At 37.9% G+C, this 27,908-nt stretch overlaps 3 protein-coding genes across 3 annotated transcripts in view; all 3 read right to left on the reverse strand.

Moving 5' to 3' along the window:
- The window catches only part of LOC103133935 (unconventional myosin-XVIIIa), a 106,982-nt gene extending 83,212 nt beyond the window's left edge, over positions 1-23,770 (reverse strand). The window contains exon 1 of the mRNA XM_007545926.2: positions 23,685-23,770. The gene's annotated coding sequence lies outside the window, so the exon portion shown is untranslated. The remainder of the gene's footprint in view (positions 1-23,684) is intronic.
- LOC103134008 (unconventional myosin-XVIIIa-like) lies at positions 715-14,834 on the reverse strand. The gene is made up of 13 exons (XM_016668389.1): positions 14,661-14,834; positions 13,940-14,007; positions 13,794-13,817; positions 11,857-12,633; positions 9,660-9,737; positions 3,485-3,572; positions 3,024-3,130; positions 2,756-2,932; positions 2,400-2,610; positions 2,160-2,302; positions 1,791-1,891; positions 992-1,055; positions 715-900 (listed from the first exon to the last, which is right to left on the reverse strand). Exons 2-13 carry the CDS (start codon positions 13,976-13,978, stop codon positions 715-717), a joined length of 1,995 nt encoding a protein of 664 aa, XP_016523875.1. The 5' UTR covers positions 13,979-14,007; positions 14,661-14,834.
- Positions 23,771-24,786: 1,016 nt separating the features above from the next.
- LOC103133936 (gap junction delta-2 protein) lies at positions 24,787-27,195 on the reverse strand. The gene has a single exon (XM_007545927.2). The coding sequence runs from the start codon at positions 27,193-27,195 to the stop codon at positions 26,092-26,094; it is 1,104 nt and encodes a 367-aa protein (XP_007545989.1). The 3' UTR covers positions 24,787-26,091.
- Positions 27,196-27,908: the final 713 nt, after the last annotated feature.

The following is a 27,908-nucleotide window of genomic DNA, read 5'->3' on the forward strand; positions in this document are numbered from 1 at the left end:
TTTCCATCTCAATGTGACTGAAGTGAACCCAAAACAAAGTCTAATAGTTTTTTCTGTAATCAAGATCAAATAGAGCATTACAGTGAATGCTGTAATATTCATTCTAATGTTTATGTTAACATCTGCTTCCACTATTTCTGAAAGATATAACCTAATCAGTTGCAACATGAATTGCTAATGTTTTGAACCGTTTCCCTGCCATTCCATTTATTGTTGCAAACTGTATAAGCATTGTACACCAAGGGAAAACATTTGAAACAGTGAAAAAAAAAACAAAAGCCAGCATAACATTCACACAGTAGTCATAACCCTAACTAGTGTAGATATTCAATTATTTCTTCACCTTTTCATTTGCAAGTAGTATTAGTTGTAAGGCATACATTTCCCCAACAATGTGATATTTCGTTTAGGGCTGCAGATTGGTGAAGCTCAGTGTAATGATCTGTGCAACATCTCTTTCTAAGTGCAAATGCATAATTCAGCTGCCTCGGTTACATCTTTCTTGCATCACACAAGTGATGGTTTCAAAATGCAGCCTCAACATTGACACATCAAGTAAAAAGCTGCTGAAAAAAATAGCAAATGGTGGAGGGGAATTGGAAGGGGGGTGTTTTCCAAACTTAAAAAGATTTTTAATAGTTCACACACTATTATTATTGTCATTATTACTACGAGTAATGATGCCACTATGAAGGGGAGAAATGTTTTATTTATTTATTTTTTTTTTTTCCTTGTTTGATGTAAATAAATCTTACTCTTGGTAGCTCCAGCTGCTCCGAGATGATAGATGGCCCCAAGAACCAGCCAGAGGGCCCGCTGCTCATCCGCGCTGATCCCAAGGACCTTTAGGGCTACTTGCAGTTTGGAAAACTGCTGAGAGGCCCGCTGCTTATCCTCTGCCTAACAGATTTTTATAAAGATTACTTCGGCTTTATAAGAGGTCAAAGTAATATCTTCAAAGGCCAATCTCCGCTCGCGGGGCAGCATTTACCTTATTCTGCGGCGTGATTCCGAATGCATTGTTGTCAGCAAAGTGGTTGAGGTGCAGCTCCGTTCTGATGGGGGGAAAAAAGATAAGGAAATGACAGCTGACAGAATATTATTGAAACACACTATGTAGAGCCCCGCGAAAGTATTCAAACCATCCGACTTTTTCACATTTTGTCCCATTCTAAACAAAATCTTTGATACATTATTTAGGGGATTAGATGGACAAACACAAACCAGTGCAACGTTTTTAAAATGGAAGGCAAATGATACTTAGCTTTCATGCAGACATTTATATTTACAAAGTATCGGTCAATACTTTTTAAAATGACTCCAAAAGCTTTCCCACTGAATGACAATGGTTCTGCCACATTCAGTGTTATATCCATTTTTTGTTTTCCACTTCAAATGGGGTTTTGCATGCAAGCTGGAACATCTTGGTATATTTGTCAGTCCCATACTATTTCCATTTTTAGATTATTATTGGAATATTGCTCTGTGAAATGTTCAAAGCATGCAGAAATTGTTTTATAACCTAATCAAGTATTAAAGCCGGCAACTTTCCTTTTATTATTATTTTTCAAAAACCATGTTATCTTTTGTTTACAGCTAAATACTCCTTTGCGTTGGTGACAAAACAAATCATCAAAACAACATGGCTGTTTGTGGTTCAAATTTATAAAAATGTGGAAAAAACTCAAAAGGTATAAATAGTTCTGCAAGGCACTATTTGTGTGTCACTAATTAAATACAGAACAGAGCTGTCTTGTTATTTTAATTGGCTAAATAGCATCAATACTGACCTAAGAGCGCCATCTACTCCAGCCATCAGGTAGTAAAACACGTTGAAAGTGGACTCCCCTTCTGGTCTCCTCGTCACCCTCATTTTCTCTAAAAGCATCGTCTGTGAAGTCACAATAAAACCAAGTTGACAAAATTATCTGAAAATCAATTCTTTGTACACATATAGCACTTAATTATAGATCTGAATGGAGTTTGGTTGCAGTGAAGTATCAGGAAAGTTTTTGATTAATGCATCGATTTTGCAATTCGTGCCTAAACCAAAGAAACAGCTAGAACCACAGTGAATTAAGCAAGGAGAATACAAAAAAGAAAAAAAAAAATACACACAAAAATTGGTCTGTTTTTTCTCCTAGTGTGTTTGTGTTTACCTGGACAGAGGCTGATGTCACCAGGCCTGCCTGGTCGAAATCCAGGGAAACGATGTGGGAGAAGCGGCTTGCATTCCCATTAAGGGAAGTCGAAGCGTTCCCAAAAGCCTCCAAAACTGAATAGACTGCCTGCCATTTTTCTGCTACAATAAACCAAATTGAAGTGCTGGTAACTGGGAGAGCTTAATAACAAACAGCTGACAAATAAAGCATAATTTGAATGCATCCCTTCCAACTTACTGGAGAATGATTTGTTGGTGCTTCCAGCGATGGTAACCAGGTACTGGATGAGGTGCTGACAGTTGGTGGTCTTGCCACTTCCACTCTTGCCAAGCAAGACAATGGACTGATCCTGACGAGTTGTAAGGAGGCTCCTATAGGCAGCCTGCGCCATGCTGTAAATGTGGGGGGCCGTGTCTTCTTTTCTGCAGCCTTTGAACATCTGCATGACCTGGACAGGAAGGAAGATGAGAACAGAAATGGGACTTATCTTCACATTAGCTCACATCATTGGGCATGTTTCACTCTCAGCGCATCCATTTCAAGACATGAATGCATTTTAAAAAATTAAAAAATATATATATATTGCTGCCTACCTTCTCAGAATACATAGAGGGGGCACTAATTGGGTTAATGACCACCATGTTGGGCCCAGCGTGGGAGTGCAGGAGGTTGCTGCCGTAACGCTGCCGCAGTGAGTGCATCACGCTCGACTCGTTCAAATATTGCAGAGAGGCCAAGTCCTCCACTCGGTCAAACAGCGGCGGGTTTGCCTAGAGTTCAAAGGCAGAGGAGGTCACACACACACTCACTGAGAGCCTTCGATTATGGATGAGGTTAAGAGTTGATGTGATGATTAAGTACCTTCTCTACATCATCTTCCTCCACCTCCAATAAAGATCCATCACTCTCCAGGCGGATTTTTACCTTCCCCTCTGGCAGGCTGCCTGCCTCCGTCTTCAAGAGAGTGGCTGCATTACCACAAATTAGGAAATTTATTGAATGTGACATCTGATCTGGACCTTCTCTTTCATGCCACATGGCTTAGGGCAGTTGCATATATTTTAATAATGCATGAGATTCAATAAAGCATGTCGTTTTGAGAACACTACAAACGGGAAATGTATTCGGTCTGAGGTAAACAAGAGCCGTCAAATTAACAGCAACGTTTCTAAAAGCATTTTATGTGCTTCAAAACACCCACATCTGTACTTTTCGCAATCAAATGTCACCACATGCCTACACTGGCAGGAGAGGGAGTTTAACATGTCTATTCATCATAACAAATGCAGATTTTAAAAAAAAAATAATGATATAATACAAACCCAGAGAAAATCCATCCTTGTGGACAAGCCATACTTTTTCCGTTTCGTACCAGGCCTTTTCTGCCTTCAACTGTTCCTCTGTCTTCACCTGTCAAAGCAAAACAATCAGAAGGAGATGTGTGTTTACAAACAATGTTCAAACATTACAAATGTCAAAATATATATATTTTTTTATTAATTAATTAATTGCATTTTTTTATATTTTGGAACACACTTTGGTGTGGAAGTTATTTACCGAGTGAAGAAGACTAAAATGTAGGCACTTTCATCACCAGTATGCTACTTTCACATACATTCAGAGTCAGGACAGAGATGTTAGAATCTATTTAAAAGGTTGCTGTAATTTCTGTGATATACTAGAGCACGTCTGTGGGTTTTCAAGGTTGACCTTCAGAACCAGCAAGAAGGCACAGTGTTTTACAGCATACGGTGTGTCTTCAAGAACCATTGTCCTGCATGTTTTAGATGCTCCCCTGGTTCAACACACCTCAATCAAATATATTCTTTATTGAAAGCCTCTGTAGAACTTGAAGAGAAAACTGAGGAGGTAATACTGACATTAACTCGGCTGCCGTAATCTTGTGATGATTTCACACCATTTTCATACTGTCTTAGAGTCTCATGCGAGCATCAAACACAACCCAAAGCAGAAGCTCCTTCATAAAAATCTGTTAATGATCCACAGGGGTTGTGTTTGTTTTTATTTTTGCACTGGAACATAAATGGCTTAAAAACCATGAAATATTACTTTGGGTGTAGTAGTTACTCCCTCTTGTGTCAAATTTCTACCCTGGTAATTTGTTTTTACCCCTATAAAAAAAAACAATTTTCAAGAAAAGATTTTGATAGTGGAAGCATCTATTGTTGCTTTGCTTTATCCCCTTTAGCGTTAAACAACTGTCTTTCATGGCTTTTGAATATCTCAGGGAAAAGGCTTCATCCTTATGCAAAGACATGGAGAAGTAGTTAAAAAATACAGCTACTTTGAAAGTGCCAATAGTGATTAGAAGATGCTAAAAAACACCTTGAAATGTCAACTCTATGATGATTTGCTTTTTTTTTTTAAATAATCAAATCTCATTTCACAGCTACTGTTCTCTCACACAGTGTGACATCACCTCTTCCCGTCCAATGTATGCCAATGGTAGGAAGACGTTTTGAATGTTGTTCTTCGTTTTTATGTTGTAGCTGTTAAAGAGAAATTGCTGTTGCGCAAAACAGAAACCCTGGAAACTGGCCACAAAATTCCTAATGGTGCATCTGTAATTAATATACTCTACAGCTGTATCTCTCCACTGCTATTAAAGTACATGTATGATAAGTACAGCACTGGTCTGTTTTCTTGTTTCACAACTTGAATGCATTATTCAGTAGGCTTCTACAAAATCATTTCAGTTTTTATGGCTTACCTTCCAATACAAATTTAAAGCACGCAGTGTTTACTAAGTGTTCACTCAACTCAGTCAGGATTAATATTACATCTTCCCTCTGAAGACATCACAGGCAGAAGGCAAGACGAGTTTTTTTTTGTTTTGTTTTATCCACACCAAGAACATCACGCAAAGTAAAACACCCTGCTTTGATTGACTAAAAGAAACAGAACCGAGTACAAGCAGGTCAAAATGTCAAGAGAAAAGTCATGCACAGAAAACTACATCATCTTGTGGGAGATCAAATAAAAATGAAAACAAAACACTTTGGCTTTTCTCTCTCCTAGAGTTTGATATAGCACACAGTTGAAATCCACATGAAATAAAACATGTTTAAAATATTTTTATTGCTTCTTTCTTCAGATATAAAGATCATGTTTGTTAGAATCTGATCCAACAAGGACACACAAAAAAAGCAGTTATTTTTCACAGGGTTCTTGCAATAAAAGTTATTATTGCGTTACTCTGCCATCACACCTGTGTACTTATTTTGCCTTTAATTGTATACTCTTACATTTGAATAGACAACAATATAAGAAATCATGCAATCAGCACTGCAACCGGCCGTAGTTACGGTCAGACCTTGGTTGCAGCCAAGTGTGCTGCCTGAAGGATGGCCACTGGATCCTCAACAACCTTGGACTGGAAAAGGGAAGAATCATAATCGACAGGTAAATGTCACTTTCATTTGGAATCACCAAAATAGACCGAAGTGCACAGCAGTGAAACAAATAATAGTGGATTAACTGATTAATTGTAAGTAATTAAAAAATAACACTTCAGCAAGAGCAAAAGATAAAAAAAAAATTTAAAATGCAGGGAAATGCAAACAACTCTGTTAGGATTAGAGGCTAAATAGAGCAACTCCTGTAGTTGGTGTTCAAGTACAAACTCATGTTTTATTCTGCCAAGCAAATATTATCTGCAACAGAGGCATTAATTTGAGATGCCACTCTGGGTGTAAAACAGAACTCTCAATGTTAATATCTCCTGGTGGAAATTTTCAGCTTAAAACAGTCCTATCCAAAGATCCGCTGGTCAGAATAAACCCACCCTGTTTTTTCCTCACCAAACAAAAGTATTGAAAATACAATGAAGACCTTAAAAAGAAAGTAATTTCCTCCCAAAAACATGAGGGGGAGCTTTCCGCAGAATGTCACTTTGTTTTTTTGTTTGTTCTTTTTGGGTTATGCTAGATTTGGAAATATCGACAGCCTTTGGCAAGTCTCCAAGCCAGTTGTGCTAACTTCTAACAAAAGATGCTGAAATATCTACTCTGAATTATTTGTCTGTTTTAAATAAGTAAAACCCATTTTTAGAGCAACTGCTCTACTGCACACAGCGAAATTTTGCTTGTGCTTCTAAAGTACATCATTCATAGCTCACAGCGGGAGGGATGGAGAGAAATATTTGGAAAGCTTATAATTATAGTTTCTAAAGAGAAATATCTTTCAAAAAAGGAGCAATCAGAGAAACCTTTACAAAGCCTTTTATTTGAGTATCTGTCACACTGGTTGTATCATCACTAATGAATCGGTTCCATCATTGGGCTTTCTGCACCAGTACTGTGAAGCACTCAGAGAAAGTCAAAAAATGTTAAGCTTTGAAGACAAAGTTTGCTTGGAAGAGAAAATATTTTTTGCCACACATCAAGTGATTACAAAATAAAACTGTGGCAAAAGATTTTGTTGTAAATCAAGTGGAACTCAGAATGATTTGATGTACCAACTTCAGAACTAACAACTTCTGAAAAGATGTATTATTTTATTGAAAGACTTTTTCCCAGATTATGAGAATTTTGGGTGCAACTTCTGTTGTTTCTTACATTAATTCTATTTTCTTTTGTCTTGCAGTTCCTTCTCTTACAAAGAGTCTCATGTTTTGGACAATTTCTTTTTCCAGGTCTCTATTATAGAGGGACCAAAAATGTAGCATCTAGTGACGTGATTTCCATTTGAAACATTTCTACTTTGTTTGCAACTGCGTCTGATTTGAAGACAAAGTTTGCTTGAAAGAGAAAAAAAATCTTTTGCCACACACCATGTATAATTCATGTATCGTAGGAGGTCCATAACCTCGTCTATTGTTTTAACCGACAGCTCTCGTGTCGAAGAAATACTTTCCATAAATCAGCCAGGTGCAGCTGCTCATTAAGGCCTGCAAGCACTTGCTCATTTGCATAACTAGAGTTTTGCGAGTATTTGTTTTAAAAATGCAAATTACACAGTGAATTGATTTTTCATCCTCTGCTTGATCACAAAAAGTTAAAATAAAATGGGCTATAAAAAAAACTTACAAAATTCTTTGCGCTCTGTTCTAGAAAGTTTAGCTTTTAATTGAAACAGCCTGTTTAATCTGATATCATTTTATTGTTTTACAGTGTAAAGAAATGGATAAGCATGAATATTGAGTGCATTTATGTTTTACTTTTTGCTTGTAAGGTTTATTACTACATTAATTCTGAAAATAACCTTTATCTCACAAACCAATCTGATTAAATAAGACTATGCCATTTCCAGCTTAATACTGGAAATACTTAATGCACATGTGCATTCAAAGACTGTACACAATGCAATATGAACCGATGTAAATATAAACTTGTTGACACTTTCTTAAACCTGTTCAAGAACCCTAGACAAGAGAATTCCAACTGCCCCTCCTCTCTCCCATTGGTTTATGTCATAATCTCATATTAGTATTTTTCAAACCTCTGCACAAACCAAGAAAACAGCAGGAAGTCAAAGACAAGCAGGCAGGCAGGGTAACATAGGCCACAGAGAGGTCAGTGGAGGAAAACATGCTTTAACTCCAGCACTCAATGCCTTAAGGAGTGCACTGAGTCCACAGTAAAAGCAGCCGTACCTGAGAAACTCTGTGGCCTCTGGGCCTCTAACCATGCAGAGAGCAAACACAAAGGAGCAAGGCAGGATCCAGCGGCCCACAAAAAAGCAAAAGAAAAATCAGACTTTTGGAGGTCAAAGGAAGAAGAAAAGATGAGCAGAAAGAGTTCTTTGCACTTTAGACACACATATAACTGATTGCAGTTCATGGCCATAACATCCAGAAGTGGCAAAATAGTTATATCAGCGCAGGGTAGCTACTTCACAAAAATACATAATACAATACATTTCATATAAGAGATGTTACTAAAGAATGACCAACAAATAACGATCCAAAGATTATCAGAACCACTCTCACTTCCTCTCATTTCATCTAGTTATTAAACCGTAAATCTAGAAAGCATTTACGTTTAGCAGTCAGAAGATTCATGCAATCATCATGGGCATGAATACTAAAAACCTGGGGTGTTTAATAATGCATTTAACAGTTTGTTTTCCATAGCTGGTTGATCATAAGTCACTGATTTTTAAAATCAAGACTTTGGTGAACAAACTTGAATTTATTATGGAGAGAAACCACATACTTTTTTTAGAATCATCAATAAAAATGTTGGTTTAATTGCAGGTCCATATTTATGTCTAATCAGAAATGGTAATGTTCATTTAAACTACTTGGTGTTGTGCCACAGACACACTTCTTGAAAGCAATAGTATTCAGGCAATACTGACAAACCTGTTGTCAGTCTGGTGCAAACTGAATTGATACTGTGACCACCACGTTTGACAGCTGCCATAGTGCTGACCCCAAGGAAAGCTTTGAGGGTCGGGAAAGTGATGTAGGTATGGTGTGTGACCAACAAGAAACAGGATTTCAAAGTGTAAACAATAATTAGAAATAATTTCCGAGAAGAAGAGGTGAGAGATACATATTTAAATTTGAGGCACTGGCTGATCTAACAGGCCAGTAATTTGCCATTACTGTTCCCAAAAGAATGGTACATAGACTTCCAAGCCAAGTTATTTTTGCATGGTGCTGATGTCAATATCACACGACAACTCCTGTGCTCCCCCCACTGTCAATTTTATTTTGGAAAACTCACAGCTGTGAAGAATTGTGCAAAATACCATTATATTATACTGCTTTCCAAAAATAACCCAGACAAAATCTATACAAAGTTTGACAAGTATATTGTATTGATGTGCCTAACTGTAAGAAGAAAACCAAAGAAATGACAAGACCAAAACTAATAGCCACCCCAAACATTTTATATGTCAATAATGTGGCCTCTCTGCGTTACAACTTACAACAGCCCCTCTCTGTAGCATAAATATTGCATCAAATATTTGAAATGTCCAAATTTATCGGATATCAATGCCCGAGACATGCGCATGTAAACTTCTAACTGTAACTGTGTGATCCAAAATTGGCAAAAATTATAGATTCATATTGTTGCTGTCAGGATTCAGTAATAGGAACCTTATATGACTTATATGACTTGTGTCCTTCGGCAGATTAACTCCAGAATTTGAAAGCTTGTCAGAAAAATTGCCTTCTGTCTGGATAAGCAAGCAACGGAGTCAAGCTAGTAGTCAGAAAAGCCCCGACCAAGCATGCCGAATAAAGACCAGCAACAGGGCAAAGATAAGTTACATTATTGCCGTCTAGCGTGAAGATCTTCCTGACACGCTTGTGGTCGTCCTCAGACGGAATCAGCTCAGGAGCCTAAAATCGAGCAGCAACAATTGCAAATCCACAGCCAGAAGGTAATGTTAATGGACCAAAAGAAACCCGTGTAACTGTCTGCTGGAAGAAAAACTGATAACTGATAGCAAATAAAAGAATATGGTGAAAAAGAAAAATATGTAGTACTTCTAAATGTGAAAAGCACACACTGTAATGTGTACCTTTGCAGCAGAATTCTCCTGTGCAGCAGGGGATGGTTTACCGTTGGGCACCGCAGGGGAGCAAGACGTCTCCTTTACCTTACATCATTTATTCAAATATTCACAAACACACAGAGAAAAACATGCGCACACAGAGATGACATTAAGATGAGGCGATGGCAGTACAGTTGACAATTATGTTTTAGGCTGCATTCTATTTTAACCTTAGTCTAAAACAGCTACTGCCACTCCCATGTAATTTGGTGTTCCGGTTGACTCAATCAGGAAATGAACATGGCTGTTAAAGAAAATTGCTTCATTAGGAGGTGCAGTTAAGGAATAAAATGGTTCGCAGCTTTTATCTGTGTTGTATCAACAACAATTTGCTGCTAATTTCTTGAGGGTAATTTTGAAAAATTTAAACAAGCCTTAGCTGAACATGCAGGATGTTCTTCCCAAGGAACCAGAGCAGAGTTAATCGAAATTAGCTCTTAAGAAGTCATAAAGGAACAAGAGCTGCAAAAACGAACGCATCTTTATTTTTCCTATTTATGCGCCTGTAATGACCCTACTTAAAAAATAAGAATTTACCAAAACTTTAAGAATTAAAGCAATTTAAGGATAATGTTGGACGTAAAAAATAAAGAGATCTATTGTAAATAAAGCCTTCTAAACTGAATCAACACTTTACATATCTACTGGCCGCTGTAACACCCAGTATTCAGCAAGAGGAATCTCTTAAAAAGATGTGAATTGGACTTAAGACTTAGTAAACTCTGTAACTTGCAATTGATTGAAGTGCTTTATGGAAATGAAAAGTTCTCAAAAAACAAAAAAAATGTATACACGTTTCCGGCTGACATTACTTCAATGAAACATACTTGTACACAGTTTTAGCAACTACAGGGGTATATTCAGTTTTGCCCCATATCTGCTTCTGTCTGCTGACAAGATTATATCAGACGCCTTATAAGCTACCGTTCGCTGCAACCTACACCATAATCGCCTCAGCACCAAACATTAATACTTGCCCCAATGCAGACAGAGAATCATGATATGTCAATCCAGAGAATGTGTCTTACCGGTAAGGATATTTTAAAATGTTTCTAAATAAATATCCAAAACTATGATGTCGTTAGTCAGTCAATAGTGTATTAAACAGATTGCTAAAACATATATAAAATGTTGACGCATTTCTGGCACAATAGAAATAGCTTTCCGAGGCACGGGTCAACTTTGTGCTCTTAAAATGTAACCACAAATATGGACAATGCTCATTGTCACATCCGATCACATCATCCTCACTGTACAGCTGTCGGCAAACGAAAATAATGAGCTGACCATTTCCATAAGATGTGCTATTGCTAGACACTGAAGTGGTTCTCCTAAAGAGCAGAATAAGCCTTGAAAAAACAATTTAAGCCTTGGTAATGCTGCTCCTATGTAACACCATTTACCGGTATCTTATCAAGATGGCGCATTTCTGGGGTAATTTACTTGGAGTCTGGCCTTGTGGGCCAATTACCTCATTGTACTCCATATTTCATGGACATCTTATGGCAATGCAAATTATGTCAAACAAAAAAGAAACTAATAAATGATTGAACTAAACTAAAATTATTTACCCATAAGCCTGAACAATGTACAAAATACATTGTTTCTGGTTCTCAAAAGGTAATATAAAATGTATGACAAAAGCAACTAATTACTTCAGAGAACACCACAAGTGTTTTTGTCTTGATTATTTAAAAATGTGCCTTAAGAAATATTTAAAGGCTTTACTTACCTGCCTATGGCAGACAGAACAAAGCCCCATATCTATTCTGGCAGAAAGTGATGGTAAGGAGTCACAGCTCAGTGCTCACAGACAGTTTGAACTGGCCAGACAACCACAGTGCAGGAAATGAGTACACACTGATGAAGCCTTATCATGAGCTTGTGCATGCCCTCTGCTTCTAATCACTCAGGGTGTCTTTGTTATACCAAGTGTTTTTATGCAATAAAAACTATCTTGTTAAAGTGATTTTGCTAACAGTAAAGATTACGCAGACTGATTCCATATGTGAAATAAAACGTTACAATTCTTTTTTTTAAAACAATTTTGTTCAAGTTGATGTTGGAGGACAATGTATCTACGTGATGATTTCCTTGTGTATTATTGTTAAAAAGCATGCTACACACAGAGAAAAAGGCAAACATGCACATGTTAACTCAATACCTCTGGTTTCTTTATACCAAACAGACGAGGCTTTGGGATGAAGCCTGCAGGAGGAGCCAGAGGATCTGTCTTTGGAACAGGAATGAACCCTGGAGGTCGCATCAAGAGATTTTGTTTGGAAGGTGCTAGGCTGGTCAGTTTGGCAGGGATAAAACCAGGTGGTGGAGTCAATGGATTCTGTTTGGGTGCAGGAATGAAACCAGCAGGTGGTACCAAAGGATTTGGTTTTGGAGGGGGTAAAAAACCAGGTGGAGGGGTGAGGGGGTTTGCCTTTGGTGGCACTGGGTTTGGAGCTGCAGTTGGTGCAACAGATGAGACCTCTTCTTGTTTTTCCACTGATGATTTTACCTCCTCTTCTTCTGCCTTCTCTTTCTCCTCCTCTTCTTGCTGCTTCACTTCCTCTTTTGTATCCTCTTTGCGGTCCTGAGTGCGGGTGCGAGGTCGGTGCTCCTTGGTTCGAACTCTGCCCATCAAACTGGCCAGTCCCACAGATATGTCATCTTTGTCCTCTCCAGCAGCCTTAGGTTTTGTTAGAGTCGTATTCGATGCTGTGGGCTGACTCTGCTCTTCTGTACCAGCAGGCACCACCCGCCTGACAACTCTCCTCACAACTCGTACCACCTTTTTACCACCAGTGCTCTCCTCCTGCTCAGGAGTATCCGGTCCCACCATGGCACCGTTACTTTTGGACCCTTCAGCTGATGATGCAGTCAGTTGTGGACCACTGGCTGTGTCTGCGACAGGATTAGTGACTGACTGAGGCTGACTACTGTCAGACTGGACAGAAGCAAAGTAAGATGGTATAGATTATTCCATTGGTGGTTGATACAGGAAGAAGAAGAAAAAAAAACTCTCAGTTTGGGGCAAGCAAGTTCTGAGTTGAGAAAGTTTCAAGGAGATTATTCTGAATGGAGCTCTAAGCTGGACTTTAATTTGCATATTTTAAACTTGCGGTCAAGTAATTCTGTCAGGCCAATAAATTCAGCACAGCCCAACAATTTCAAATTTAAAAGTTAATGGGAAAGTTTAAATTGATATGCACATGCATATTGAGAAGTAATTTTTCTGAATAACAGTCTTGGTGGCAATACAGCCCCAAAAAATCTACCTGCTAATAAAAGCGGTGAAGAAAAGTGCTCCAGCTTGCAAATATTAGGGTGAAGGGTCAATGACTCTAATATAATCTTTAATTGATTGTTCATGCTTTGCATTTAAGGAATTAATAGAGGTGCACTAAGAAATTGGTTGGTGTTGGATTTAAAACTTGGCTGGCTCTAAATGGTGATTGGCCAGTCAGAAACTAAAAATGTATATTTTTTTTTTCTGATCAATAATCACATCTTATCTAAACACTACTATGCCATGCTGAGAACACTCTTCGGTCTTGAGGTTCTTAATGACTAGGAAGGCTCAACCAGCTTCAGCATCAGTGAAGATTAATGTTTTATTTTATTTTAGGATTAGTGTTAGGAGATTATTTTGACATTTTTTCCACAAAGCATAAAAAAGAATTTAATTGCTTACAATATTTTAGTCAGCTGAAATCAGAACCAGATAAGGTTTTTGCAAAAGTATTAATCAGAAATTGAGCACAAAATACTAATCAGTGCATCTAAATGCTCCATCCATTAGAGAAACAATTTATTTCACCAAAACATGTGACATTAGAACTTAAACAATTAAATGACCCCCTTGTTTTGTCAGATTGCTTGGATAATTCTTTTAAATGTGTAAAACTTCTCATAAACAAACATGCCATTATCAGTTCTGTCAACAAAAACAATGTTTTAACAAGAAACTGCATTAAACATTAAAATGAAAAGCTAAACTCTCAAAACCACTCCAAGTTATTTCAATATAGCTCATTGTGATATTTAAACCAAGCAGACATTAAATGAATACGTGCTGGCAACACATGCATCTGAAAGACAACTTACTTCTGTTTTGTTCTCAACTTTAGCCTATATAAAAAGACATAGCCAAACAAAAAACAGAATGATCACACTATGCAAACCAACACTCTACACATCAGAATAAATATTTATGTACAGGCAACAATCAACATGATGCAGAGGTGAAACACCTTTTGCTCCCAGAAGGAGAAGCGTGATCTGTACGCCATGGTGACAGGCCAGAAGTCATGGATTTACACTGGAATATGGAGAACAAAATAATGGAATGAGGGAGAAAATGGGAGTCACCCAGAGAAGAAGGGATGAAGGTTGTGGCTAAAATGAAAGAGAAATAAAGTTCAGGGATAAGCGATGGAATACTGTAGACTTTATTTCAGCACAACGGGTTATTCAGCAAAAGATCAGAGAGACTGTAAAGCACTGACAATAAAAAGAACATGAATAAAATGATGAAATTATGTCAATGCAGTAAATGTACTATATATTAGACGTGTTCCATTAAAAAGAATAGAACAAATTGGGTAATCCATGACAGAGGAAACGACACAAAAGATGTTTCCAACAGTACAAAAACCGCAACAAACACTATATAATAGTAATATATCACAGACGTGTATATAATTTCTAAAAGTTTTTAGAACTTCCAGCAGTTTCTCAAAAGTTAAACTAAAACAAGGTGATACCACAGCAAGAATTAGCTACACAGCAACTACTCCACCATCTCAGGCCCTGCTTTCATCAGCGTCCACTCCTATAAATAGTAGGTTGAGTAGCAAAGGAGGCCATTCTAAGACCCTATCAGAGCTCTAATGGAAGTGCTAGAGGTTAGCCCTGAGAAGATCACCCCACTCATACAGCACACTCAATCTGCCAGAGGTTCAAACCCATTACCTCCTCTCTGGGCCTGGTTAACCTTCTGATCTTGCCTCAGACGCAGGAGCGGTCCAGTCACACCTAAAGGTAGGGTAAGACCTGAATCTGACGGGAGCATGCACACTCAAAGCCCCGAGAGGGAGGGTGATCTCGAGGGTGGGGACATAGTCCGAGCTGCACAGTGAGACTGGGGGATGGAGAGCAGGGGGGAGTAATGTGAGAAGAGCTGGGCCGGGGGATGGAAGAGGGACAGCTGCTGAAATACAGAGGGGATATTAATAGAGTTTCCAAAACTACTGTTACCGCCTTATCTCACTGCCACGTTGGCCTCCTCGTGACAAAGAATCCAAAATAAAGACTTACTAATCAAGCAGTGCTTAAACATTTTTAAGCCTCCCAGAAGGTTCTTATGAACAAAACAAAAACAAAACAATGGAACAACGCATATCTGGTTACTTTAATGGAAAGATATTTTAGTAAAAGGCTTTTTAAGTCATAAAAAACAGCGTAAATTCTTTTACCCAAGGCCACGATGCATCTTTAAATTGTATGACATGTTGGTTACTTTATATTTAAAACCACAAGAGGGAGCTATATACCTACAGTTCACACCATGGTCTGGTTTTGCACTCTGTTGACCTACATTCTATGCTATGTTGCTTTTTTGCAAGAAAAGGAACAACCAAACACAACATACCAAAGTTTATTAGTAATGTATTTAACTAATTGACATTAAAGTTAAACCTACCTATCCGGTCTCTAAAACTAAAAAAAAAAAATGTCTGAAACGTCATTGTTGTAAAACCAGTTGGGTCATTCCTCATTTAGGGAGGAATGACTAAAAGGCGGATATTTACCTCAATGTCAGCTTGGCACGCAGCAGAGAAACAAAGACAAGGAAACACAGAAACTGGCTGAACTAGGTAGGAATGAATCACCCCAATCAAGCACTTTATTCACAAACATCTGAACATCAGCTATCTGGTGATCAAATCAAGTGCATTTTGGATCCAGACATGATAAAAGCAAAGGCATCTGGTGTTACATATAAATGCAAATGTCCAGTCAAACATGTGCAAAAATTAAGCCTTCCTGTAAAACGCTCCAAACAGATAAAAGAGGATAAATTTTCTTGCTAAGCCCATACATTTGAATGTTAACAGCGAGCAGTATCCAGTCACACATGCAGCATTCCTGCTTTGTCTAGCACAGACTGCTAATCCCCGGAGTCTGTTACTGGGACGCAGCAATGTGTGGACTATTTGTCCACACATGGCTTGCACAGAGTAAAGATTAAACACTGTACAGCACAGAAACCAGTGATTCTGACCCAGATAAACCCTTCCGTACTTTGAATTTAGTTACCTGGCTCATGAACTGTAACATAAAGCGAAGACTAACAGCAGACTTTACACTTTTCTTGTATGCAAGGTTAATGTCCCAGGGATAAAGTACAGAAGCATGTACCAGCATGGTGAGTCGCAGCAGTAAAATGGTGCTGAGCCAACGGAAGCCTCAACTGACAGAGCAGTTATCTACACGACGGGTTGTGCTGCAGGGCTCTTATTGCCAAAAAGGAGTGACTCCCCTTCACCATCACCATATACTAGCTCAGGATAATAGACAGCTTGTTTTTTTGTTTTTTTTATCAAATAGCATTTTAAAATGAACTGATTTTGATTATACAGTGGGCCTCTGCCTATTCATATTTCAGCATTTCCGAATTTTTCTGTGAAACAACTCCAACTTATTCGCAGAAATCCACCTATTCACCAATTAATTTTGTAGTGCATACCTAAAACATTCAAGAGAAATTGCAGCTTGGGAAGATGGAACTTGGCACAATGCTACTGCTAGCACTGACAAAGTAGCCAGTCAAGGAGCTGAAGTCCTTGATGCTGTTTGACAGTAACCCCAATAACTGAAATAACGAGGATTGACAATATTAGCTTCTGCAGTAGTGCCAAGATGTTTTCATTGTACATATCAATGCATATTAAGTTACATGTGATGTGTCGACTACTGAATATAGGCAGTTCTAAGTGTTTCTACAGGGGGGCCTAAGTTTTAATTATTCAAGGGTGGCTGAAGTGAAGTGAAGGTGGTTGAGGACTACAAATACAGTCAGTGTTCACCTGGAATACAAACTGAACTGCAGGTACCACAGTGACCACAGTACCTACAGGAAGGGACAGAGCAGACTTCACGTCTTTAGGAAACTTAGGTCTTTCAGTGCTTGCGGCAAGATGCTGCATTTCTACTATAAGTCTGTTGTAGAGAGCGTAATCTTTTCTGAAATCATCTGTTGGGGCAACAACATCAGTTGTTTAGCCTTGCAAAGGCTTCTAAACCTGCTTCTAAACAATAGAAGCAGGTTGCTTCTGTTCAAGGCATGACTGTGGAATCAATAATGATTATGGTGTGGTCATGATTATTTCTTCTTAAAAATAAAGAAAACATCTTTGAGTATCCTCTTCATGAGACTGTCACACAACAACAACAGTGTCTTCAATCGGAGGCTTCTTCAGAACTGCCGCGATACAGACCGCTACAGGACATCCTTCCTGCTCACAGCCAAACAGCCTCTACAAATCTCTGAAGAAACATGGCTAATATGAGCAATAACATTTAATTAAGTAATTTTAAATTGAAATTAATTGAATATGAATTGGGCGTGATTGACTTGCTAAATACCTGTGTTGTGGATTCTAAACTAATAGAATTAAAGTGATTATAATTTCAAAATACATTAAAATGTGTAACACAAAGTTACGTCTTCCAGTCTAACCAGAGATCAAAGATCAGAATTGATTCTAAAGCATGAACATTTTCTCACACATTTGGTGGTAAAACTAATGATGTACATGCAGTACAAGCACAGTTCCTAATTGCCAACAAGAAAAGTAGGTGTCAAGCAAGTAAATACACCTCAAGGAAAATTAATGGGTGTCTGTAACACACCCTGGAATGTCAGGTATCTGTCACACAGTATGTGATTTTTAGTTCCTGTTGCTTTCAAGACCCAAAATAAAAGGATCCAATTTTTTGCTTACTGTTTTTACGTACGAGTTCAATAGAATAGAAAGAAAAGAATGACCTTGTGTTTTTAAGATTTGTCATAAACCAGGTCATTTTATACAAATAAACTCCTCCTGTTTCTAATTCCTGTTTGAAACTACTTCCCCTGTTGTATCCGCCCACTGACAATGGGGATAATGCAATCTGACTAGACAGGTTGTAGAAGACATGACGGCATTTAATAATTTCTGTCTTCTAAAACCACTTGTGAACTATACAACACCAGGCCTCATATAACTATACAATGCATTATAAATGCAGGAGTATAATATAAAGCAGTTATGCAGATATGTGCACCAAAACAACAAACAATAATTACTAAATAAATATCAAAAACAAAGTCATTTCAAATGGATTTTGGCTCAAACATACAGCAGGAAAGTGTTTGATGTTACAGCTCAAAATACAACAGGCCAATACAAAAAAATTAAACTACTTTAATCAAGTTTAGCCTCTCTTTTTGCCTCCAGAACAGTAAAACAGTTGTTGGGGATCTGCTACTGACTTTTTAAGAATGACAAATATGCTAATCTTATCAGATAATGCAAGACTTATTTTGAGCTTGATGGATTTAGATTGAGAAAAAGATTTTATTTTTTTGGGGGGAAGGGAGGAGTGATGACAGATTAGTGTGAAAAACTAAGGGGGGTATTAAGCAGTCAAAAGCAGACCAGAGTTGTAATCAGAAACCGTATGATGATGAAGCAGAGCAGGAAAAAAAAAAGGGACAGACAGTGCAGCGCAAGAGAGCAGGTGTTTAGCTGATACCAGTCCAGCCACTTTTTGTTCAGTAACAGGCTTATTATTATCGTATTCTCCCTGCAGTTACAGTGGTTGCTGGGCAACGTCACATTGATGACAAAGTCATTCCACAAAGTCACTGCTCACTTGCAATCATCATCTGGCTATAGCTCCATGTCAACCAGACACACAAGAGAGCATCATCAATCTTCGCATGTACATGAGGCAGTTAATCACATTTCAATAAAACAACAGAAAAAAAACTAATAAAATACCACATGGTCAAGCTTCACAAATCAAATTTGAGAAGCAGAGCTCCAGATTCAGAACATGTTCTTATTATAACTACCTATAAATAGTTCTGTTGGTTCTGGGTCACCCTCACAAGCACATTTTCTTTCATTTGCCCTGTCTCATAATTAGCTAGACAGGCTGGATGTGGAACAACGTAGAAAAGGACAAACAGCTCTTTAAAAACAGCAAATGAACTCTGTACATGTATTTTCTAGTGTGTACATCAAACTAAACTCACCAAATTCACCCAACTTTCTTGATGTAACTGACTTAATAGCATACTACCAGGCCAAACCAAGCCTGTTCTCTGAACTCTTCTGCCAGGACAACAGACAGCACTAAGCGCAAATTAAGGTGTTTGTTGTGCCAGCTAATAAAGAGTTTAACTTAATGGCCCTCTGCTTGCTGCCCACGATTATACTGGAGAAAAGAGCTCCGAACGGGCCGCCAGCCAAGTCTTACCAGACCATATGGCCATCGGCTGTGGTGGCGTTCGAGCCGTTGTTTCTTTCAGCGTCCCATTGTTTGGTCTCAAAGGGATGGGGGGCGGGCTGGGGGATTATATGTACACCCGAACACATTCTCTCTTTCAAAACAGACCCATACACACACGCTAGACACTCCCCCATACAAGCAAGCACAAAATCACATTACTGGTGTCATAACAGTTATACCCATTATCTAGACATGAAGAAAGATAACAGATGAAGGGGTGGGGATCTTTTTCTTGCTTAAATACTGATAACTGACTCAGGAAAAACAACACTGCAAATCCAAAAATGCTTAATTTTTTAATGTTCTATAATCTCAATTATTAGTTCATTAAGTCTGTATTCCAGGCATGAAATCAGTTTTAAACTGAGTTTAAGATCCTTACATGCAGACCAGTGATCTTATAATATAATATAAAAATATCTTGTACTAAACATTTAAAACCTTCTTGTAAATGTAAAAATAATATGGCACAAAATGCTACATCCAGCAAACTTAATTTGTCAACAAATACATCCGAACTACATAGACACTCACTTTAGGAAACCCGCATTAAGCTGCATTTGCAAAAGGAGTTTTGGAGTTCCCTGTGCAGCAAGAAACCTTTCTTAAACTCACCCAAAGTAGGGGGAGGCAGTAAATATATCATGAAAGAATCTGATAACACAAAGGTATCGCATCATTGTCAATAAGCCACATTCTACTTATTTTTGTTTTATGTCCAGATGTCTCTTTTTTTGTCCCCTCAGTCAAATCACTCTCATAGTCCAGTTTTAAAAAAATATTAGTGAGCTTTTTGTTTGCCATTCTGTTTCTTGGTCGCCATAATTTGATAAGCCAGGTTCTTTGCTGGTTTGGCATTTATTGGTGCCCTTTTAAAATGTAATTGTGTTTGTTGGAAGAAAATGAAAAAAAAATACATGCTTTGAATTTAGGTATTCTCAATGCCAGAACATTCTCAATGACTTGTTACGAGGAAATGTGACACTACATTGAGATAGAAGCCTCTCTGACTTCTGACAACATCCCTAATCAATAATAGAAGCATAATGACAAAAGAAATGATGTTGACGAGTAAATAGGTTATCTGATATTTGGGTTTATAGACTACATGGTTAAAAGAGTGCACTGACCAATTACTTTGGATAAGTACAGAGGAATTCTTCCAAGTAGGAATGACCACAAGACCCATCACATAATTATAGCCCAAGGCAAAAACAGGAAAGCACTTGGAATAGTAGGTGTAAAATTGTACTCACATCGAAGATATCTTTGGGCAGAGCTTGAATGGTCCTCAGCCAGCTGCGGTTCAACTCGCTAAGCTCCAAAATCGGCTGCACCTTTAGCCGGACTGCCTCTCCTGACTGACGGATCATCTCCACAATTTCATCCCTGTTTTTGCTCTCCACGTTGATTCCATTGATTTCCACAAGCCTGTCTCCTGGCACCAGGCCCAAAGCCCAGTCCTTGGTACCTGCGCCTGGTTCTGCAAAATGTACAACTTGCCGGCACACGCTTCCGTCCTGTTGTCTCTCAATCATGGTGGTCCTCCTCAAAGAGAAGCCAAAGTCCCCTGTGTTTCGCCTCTGAATCTCAAGCTCTCTTGGATCTGGTACTGGTGGAGTGATGAGCACAGGCAACTGTAGGTCTACGCCAGGGAAGGTCTTCTCTACAATCTCAGGAACGTGAACCTTAGCAGTGCCTTTTGGGTTGGGAAAGGACACTGAATTGAAGGTAGACCTGCTCTGATCTGAGAGACTTGGGTTGCTACCATCTATACTCTTTTGACTCATAGTGGCTTGCCTCTGACTCACTGATGAATTGGTCTTAGCCAGTTCCCCAAATTTAGCTGCTCTCTCCTTTACAGAGCAGCGCTGAGGTTCCACTTGATTACAAATCTGATCTTCACCAGAGGTACTTGCAGACGTTTGTCTTGCGTCAGGCTCCTGGGTATTGGGAAGATAATCTTTCTCTACACTTGTCAGAGAAAGCTCTGTGTTACTAGCCACTTTAATTGGAATAGGGTTAGAGATCTCTAGCTTGGTCCTAGATTGCCTCTTGGTGCTCGCTCTGTTCACATGGAAGAGCCCCCTACGTATGCTCATCTCTTCCAGGCTTTTCAACTCTGACTGGGACATCCGTTCTTTTTTCTCTTTCTTGTCCTTCTTTTCCTTTTTGCCCAGCTCCTTTTCCTTCTCCTTGTCTTTCTTGATTAGGTGAAACATGCTTCAGGTTCTTTGTTGTTACTCAGCAGATTAATTTGTTTAAGGGGGTCCAACTTTTGCATCAGAGTCTTATGAAAATATGTGGGAGCATATGCTATGGATGGGAAGTCAAGTAAGAAGAAAAAGAAAAAAAGAATATGAGATTTTTAGAATTTTACTGGAAACACTGACATTCACACAGCTCCAATCAAAGCCTTACTGGAAAACCTGTTAAATCTGAGGAAAAAAAAAACTGTTGCCTTAAAAGAAACATAATTCTAAACATAAGTGAAGCATCCCTGAATTACTTAAAAATTTATTTCTGCTTGTTGCTACTGCTTTGCCAAAATATTAACATATAGTGAGGATTTTATTCTGTCATATTACAACCACAAAGTATGATATTTTGCATTATAAACTATCTCAAACTACAGGAGGGGGGCCCAAGTCAAATCCTTGAGCTCTACTATCCTGCAACTTTTAGATGTATATCTGCTACTACACACCTGAATCAAATGAATGGCTAATTTTCAAGCCTTTGCAGAGTTAGTAGATGCTGATGTGCCATTTGATTCAGACATGTTTGAGAAAGAAGACATGTAAAACTTGCAGGATGGTAGATCTTGAGTAAAGGACTTGGGCACCCCTGAATTAGTGCATGAACTGGAAGGGCATGAATACATGATCCTTATTTTTCAAAAATAAAAACCTTAAAAGTGATTTTGGATTTATACTCCACCCCTAATAGGTCTTGGACCAGTTTTTTCTTTTCTAGTTGAAGAATAGCCATCACAGGTCAGAGCTCTACATATTGATTATGGTGTTCAATTTTGGTCTCCATTAACTAGAACACCTTTTTCACATGTATGTTGACTCCCTCTACATATAAACTTTTGACCTTTGTCTTTCATCTAATCACTGTTTACCTTTAGGGCTACATATGTAGAGCATACCCTGTCCTGTCAACACTCTTCCACCTGAGCTCTCTGCAACTCCTCCAGAGTTTTTATTGGCCTCTCAAAGGCCAATAAAAAATTCCTTATAATAATTTTCTCCTTTTCTGGCTCATCAGTTTTAGTGGACAGGTTTAGTGGTAGGTTTAAAGTTGTGCTACACTCCTTCCATTTCCAGATGATAAACTGAGCCAGGCTCTGAGATTTGCTAAGCTTGGAATGCCATATTAGAACCCGATTCTACTTTGAACTTCAGAACTTTGGTGTGTTCGTTGGTATGGTTTCGTCGCATTTTTTCACTCATAAAACAACTGTTTGTTTTTTTTATCCTGAGATTTAAAAAAAAAAACAGACTATTTACAGTAGGTTACTTCTAAAATACATTGGAATACAAATACATCCCATAATTTTAAGATTTATCATTTTTAAAACTATTTAACATTTTCATTTTACTTTACTCATTCACTACTCTGTACTGGTCTATCGCATAAAATAATTTACAAAGAACTTTATTGTGAGATGGCAAAGATATAAAAAGTTGTCATGAATAATTACGCAATGGACTATGTAAGCAAAAACTTTACAGTTGGAAGTTGCAAAAACAAAAAGTTGTTTAAGATTGTGTGATACAATACAATGACACTTCCTATTCCTGCATCAACTGTATTTACATTGAGGACACAAAATGGCCTGAAAGGACACAATTTTGAGGACACAAAATGCATTAGGAAGAACAGACAAAAAGAAAAGGGGAATAGCCTATCTGTCTGTGCACTTACACATCTGTGACACAGTTTATCTGAAGTCGCCCTAGATACACACACTGTTCAGAGGAGCTTTGACGTTATCTTCGTCGTTCTCAAACTGTCAGCCTCACCCTAAAGTGATGGAGTACAATTAAACGTTAATGCATCTACCCACAGATAGCAAAGCGTCTTTAGTTTTGGGTGAACACAAACAAATTTCGCATTTAATCCACACTTAATCGTGTCCTTTGAGGCCCAAGATACAGTAAAATAAAGAAACATAATATTTCGACACATTTAGAGTTTCATAAAGTGACAAGTCTTCTTGAAGCTCGTATCCGTCACTGTACATCATGTGTCGCTTGTTTGCGCTTTGACAAGTGCTCAGCTTGGCCATAATGCTCTCCCTTTAAGCTGCTTTGCCCTCATTCTTTAGCACTGGCTTTAGGAAACACTTAGCAGCAGAGTGTAAAAATGTCTGTTATAAAAATAACACAGAGTAAATGCTGTTTAGAAGGTCTAACAGCGACCTACCTGGGACTGCTCAAAGGTGACAGCGCTGTCGGCTTACCAGAAGTTTTCGGCATGTTTTTTTTTTTCCTTCTAATTGTCAGTAGGTGAGGGAATGTACTCGTGATGCCTTCATGTACCGACCTTAAACTCCGAATTTAGAGCACTGAGTTATGACGTAAATAACTCTTGGGAATTACAATGATTTCTTATTGTCTTTTTTTTTTTGTCTGTGTATATGTGTGTGTGTGTGTGAGTTTATCTATATGTCTGTGTTTCTTGGAGGGCTCCTCGAGTGGCTGGGGCGCTGGAAGGGGGAGGTTCGGGGGTTTATTATGCATATTTTTAAATTAACATGCTTTAAGCTTTAAGCTTAAGTAGACTATTTATCAATTGCATATAAGTGCAATTGCATTTTCATTTTCAATATACAATATAAGAGATGATCAGTATTTTTAGCTCGTCAATTTTTTTAATTGATTCTAAGTTTAATATTTTCATCTGCCCGTGAACGCATCGCTTTGCACACTAGAGAGCAGTGACCCCTTCTGGACTATTTATTTAACAAGAGAATGTAAATGTAGAATTTTCCCCTTGCCATAGAGTTTTGCCTATTAATAATCAACATTAGTATTAGAGCATTAGTAGATTAAATATGTGATAACATAATTATGTTTTTTTATTGTTTTTCTTATTGCTAAAGCAGTATTTTTTATATTTTATTGTTAGTCATTTCCTTTTTTTAACATATATGAAGTGAAAATGACATAATTTTAAGATGAATAAAATAATTTCAGATATATCTCTGACTAAAAAAACAACAAGCTATTTTTTAATTCTAAGTCAGAAGCTTTAAAAGATTTTTCTTAAGTTTTCTTTCTTATAGCATGTCAGTCACAAATGCATTTGAAATCTGATATAAATCCGAACTTGAAACAAAATTAGCAATAATTACTACTTGACAAGCTTATTAAAATTAAGATTACTTATGTAATTACAATCTAAAGATTGACAGTCAACTTATTTAGATGTTTTTACTTTCTTCAGCAAAAGGTAATATAACTGCCGAAATAAATTACAGTGACAGTAAATTCAGACATTTTACTGCTGAAAATCTAAAAAAAAAATAAAAAAAACATAAATTAGATACATTTATTCAGTAGGGGGAAAATCAAAGCGTAAGAAATATATAAACTTTTATCAAAATGACAAGTGGCAGAATTGTTGGTTTCCTTTCCATTTCCATACAAGTAGCACTTTGAATTATCCTATAATATTTTTATAACTACATTTTGTACGGTATTGCCAGATGGTAAAATCCTGGATAAAATGAAAGTTTTTTGGTTTTGTTTTTTTAATCTGATAGATTATTTCTGTGTTCAGTTTACAATATGATGACAATCATTATCCTAGAGAAAGACCAATTGATGATTCATTGTCAGTTGACAGGTAGAGTGCACTGTATTTTTATTTAAAACAGATTTAGTATTCTGTGTTCCTAGTCTTGTTCTTTGTTTAGCTCAGTGTTGTTTCTGTTTTACTGTAGTTCAGTGCTTTCTTGGCGATTCTAGCTTATTACGATTATTTCTTGTGTCTAGTTATGTAACTCTAGTTTAAATTTGTTCTTTATGTCTACTAATTTTTTACTGTTACATTTACTTTCAAGTCCCCTGTATAATCTCCTTCTTTTCTCTTTCTCCCCTCACACCTGCAGTCAGGTAGCCAATCAGCCTAGATCAACTGTTCCACATTCACTTTCCCCAGTACTTACACACTTCTGCTGCTCTCACTCATTGATAGTCCCTCCTGTTATATCCTGTTGATTCCTCTGACAGTCCCCTGCTGTCTTTTCCTTGGATTTATAGTTTTTGTTCTGCTCTGGCTCCCGGAGATTTCTTGTAAGTTTTTGTTCCGCATTTTTATTAAAAGTACTACTCTACCTTATGCCTCTCCCTGCTGCATTTGGGCCCAACATTCTACCTCAATCATGACAATTAGCATTGCAGATTTGAGTGCTTTTCCACATATTGTTTCCATTGTTTCATGTCAAACCCACCTAATATGTTTGTGTCTGAAAGCCTATTGTAATCTGACCACTGTTTATGTGTGTGATATTATAATAGAAACATGTCATTTTTATGCTACATGAAGTTATAGATTACTAATTAGAAATTCCTAGACTCTCTGAGCAACCATCGAAATTGTTATTTGAACTCCAATTGATTTCCCAATTTTTAAGAGATTATGTGACTGCAATAAAAGAGTAATTTATTTAAAAGATTTCATTTACTATGGGAGTTACTAAATCTGGTGGATACTGTATAAACAATCCCAAGTTTTTTCATGTCTGTACTTTAACAAAATTCTGTCTCAAAAAGTAAAAAAAAAAAAGAAAATCTAAACAAAAGGACAGAAAGGGTTTGAAAAGGATTCACAACCAAGACTTTTTCCCTTGTCCTATTTTGGCCACACTGTGTATTCTAGCCTTGCTGTGTTCCCTTTCATCTAAATTCCTAGCCGAAGTGCACTCCAAAGTAGAATCCGTCTCAAAGGAGATAGATGGGACCTGATTTGGGTCCCTGGACGCACCCGCGGTGGTCTGCAGGACAACTCGTCCATGCAAAGAATGCTTGAGTTCGAGCAATAGTGGGTTGCTGTAAGAGTACAAAGCCACCTGTTGCACGGGTTCCCTATCCGAGTCACAGCACATGCAGCATGCAGAGAACAGCACTCTGAAAATGTAAATCCATCCCAAATAATGCAGCTCCACAATGTTCAGGACGAAGCACCCAAGGCTGACGCTGAACATGAAGTTGAGGAAGATGGTCTTTTCTGTTGCTCGGGACACAAAGCAGTCGGTTCTGTTTGGACACGGGTAGGTCTCACAGCGAAACAGATGTGGGACTTCAAATCCGAAAAGGTAGTATTGCCCTATGAGGAAAACAATTTCCATAATGGAGCGCAGCAGAACGTGTATGATGTAAATAAGTAGCACTTTACTAGAGAGCTGAGTTGGGTCCTCCTCTACTTCCTTCATTTCTCCTTCCAGCTGAGTCCTCTCCTCATATTCCTCTTCCTCCGAGCTCCAGTCCTCCTCTCCAGAAGTATCATCATAAGGATTACCAGTATCCAGCATCATGTCTTTATCAATTCTTAAAGGTCCTTTTGTTTCAAGCAAAGGCGAGGCCTTGGGTACCGAAATCACCTTCTTGACCTCAGGTCTTTCATTCTTGGTAACCTTCTGCAGGACATACACTATGTAGAAAATTGACGGCGTGGAGACGAGGACGATCTGAAAAACCCAAAAGCGCAAGTGGGAGACAGGGGCGAAGGTGTCATAGCAGACGTTATTGCAGCCAGGCTGCAGGGTGTTACAGGTAAACTTGGACTGCTCGTCGCTGTAGACGGCGTCCCCTACAAGGGCCACGAGCATGATGCGGAAGATGAGCAGCATCGTCAGCCAAATCTTGCCGATGACAGTCGAATGGTTTTGAACTTCTGTCAAGAACCGACCAAGGATGGTCCAATCCCCCATTTCTAAGGACACACCATATATGAAAAGATAGATACAGTCAGTAAATCATTAATTTATCTGAGCAGATTGAAAAAAAATGCTTTCTCTAAACCAAATGGGCTTTCACAACTCTATTAAATTCAGTTAGACTATTTTTAGAAATTACTTTGTAGCTCAAACTGCCCATGTTTCTTTCAGATTATGGTATCATTATTAAACAGAAGTGTATGTGGGTAGGAATAATCTTTCTTCATTAAACTACTATACAACAATAGAGTGTCTTCAGTCAGAAGATTCTTCAGCACTGCTATACATTAGACTGCTACAAGATATAACTCCTGCCCACTGGCATCAGCATCTTCAACAGGATTTTGAAGAAAATTGTCTGAGCTGCAACATTTAATTTTCCTATGTAATTATGTTTTTGAAATTGAATCACAAATCAGTAAGTGTGATGTCTCTATGACTTTGAAATATATTTGGAGCTCTCACTGTTTTATTTATTTATTTATTTATTTTTTTATCTTGGGTGGATCAGAAGCTTAAACATTTGTCAACAATTACTCCAGCGTAATCTTCTTCACGATTTCCCACAATCAGCATTTTATGAAGACAAAATTATAATTAAGAGGTATATTACTACACTGAAAAAAATAACTCTTTGGATTAACATAAAAAAATCATGGAAAGATTTTCCACCTGATTACTTTGCTTTATTTCAGCACTATGTAATT

Source organism: Poecilia formosa, unplaced genomic scaffold (assembly GCF_000485575.1).
Source record: "Poecilia formosa unplaced genomic scaffold, Poecilia_formosa-5.1.2 Scaffold14, whole genome shotgun sequence".
NCBI lineage: Eukaryota > Metazoa > Chordata > Actinopteri > Cyprinodontiformes > Poeciliidae > Poecilia > Poecilia formosa.

What these genes read in the sequence shown, in the direction of transcription:
- LOC103133936 (XM_007545927.2), bottom strand. Translation starts at nt 27,195, where the DNA reads ATGGGGGATTGGACCATCCTTGGTCGGTTCTTGACAGAAGTTCAAAAC.
- LOC103134008 (XM_016668389.1), bottom strand. Translation starts at nt 13,978, where the DNA reads ATGGCGTACAGATCACGCTTCTCCTTCTGGGAGCAAAAG. An exon ending in TCTCCTTCTGGGAGCAAAAG is followed by an intron (nt 13,818 to 13,939) that starts GTGTTTCACCTC and finishes CTTTTTATATAG; the next exon opens with GCTAAAGTTGAGAACAAAAC. An exon ending in CCTCTATGTATTCTGAGAAG is followed by an intron (nt 2,611 to 2,755) that starts GTAGGCAGCAAT and finishes CTTCCTGTCCAG; the next exon opens with GTCATGCAGATGTTCAAAGG.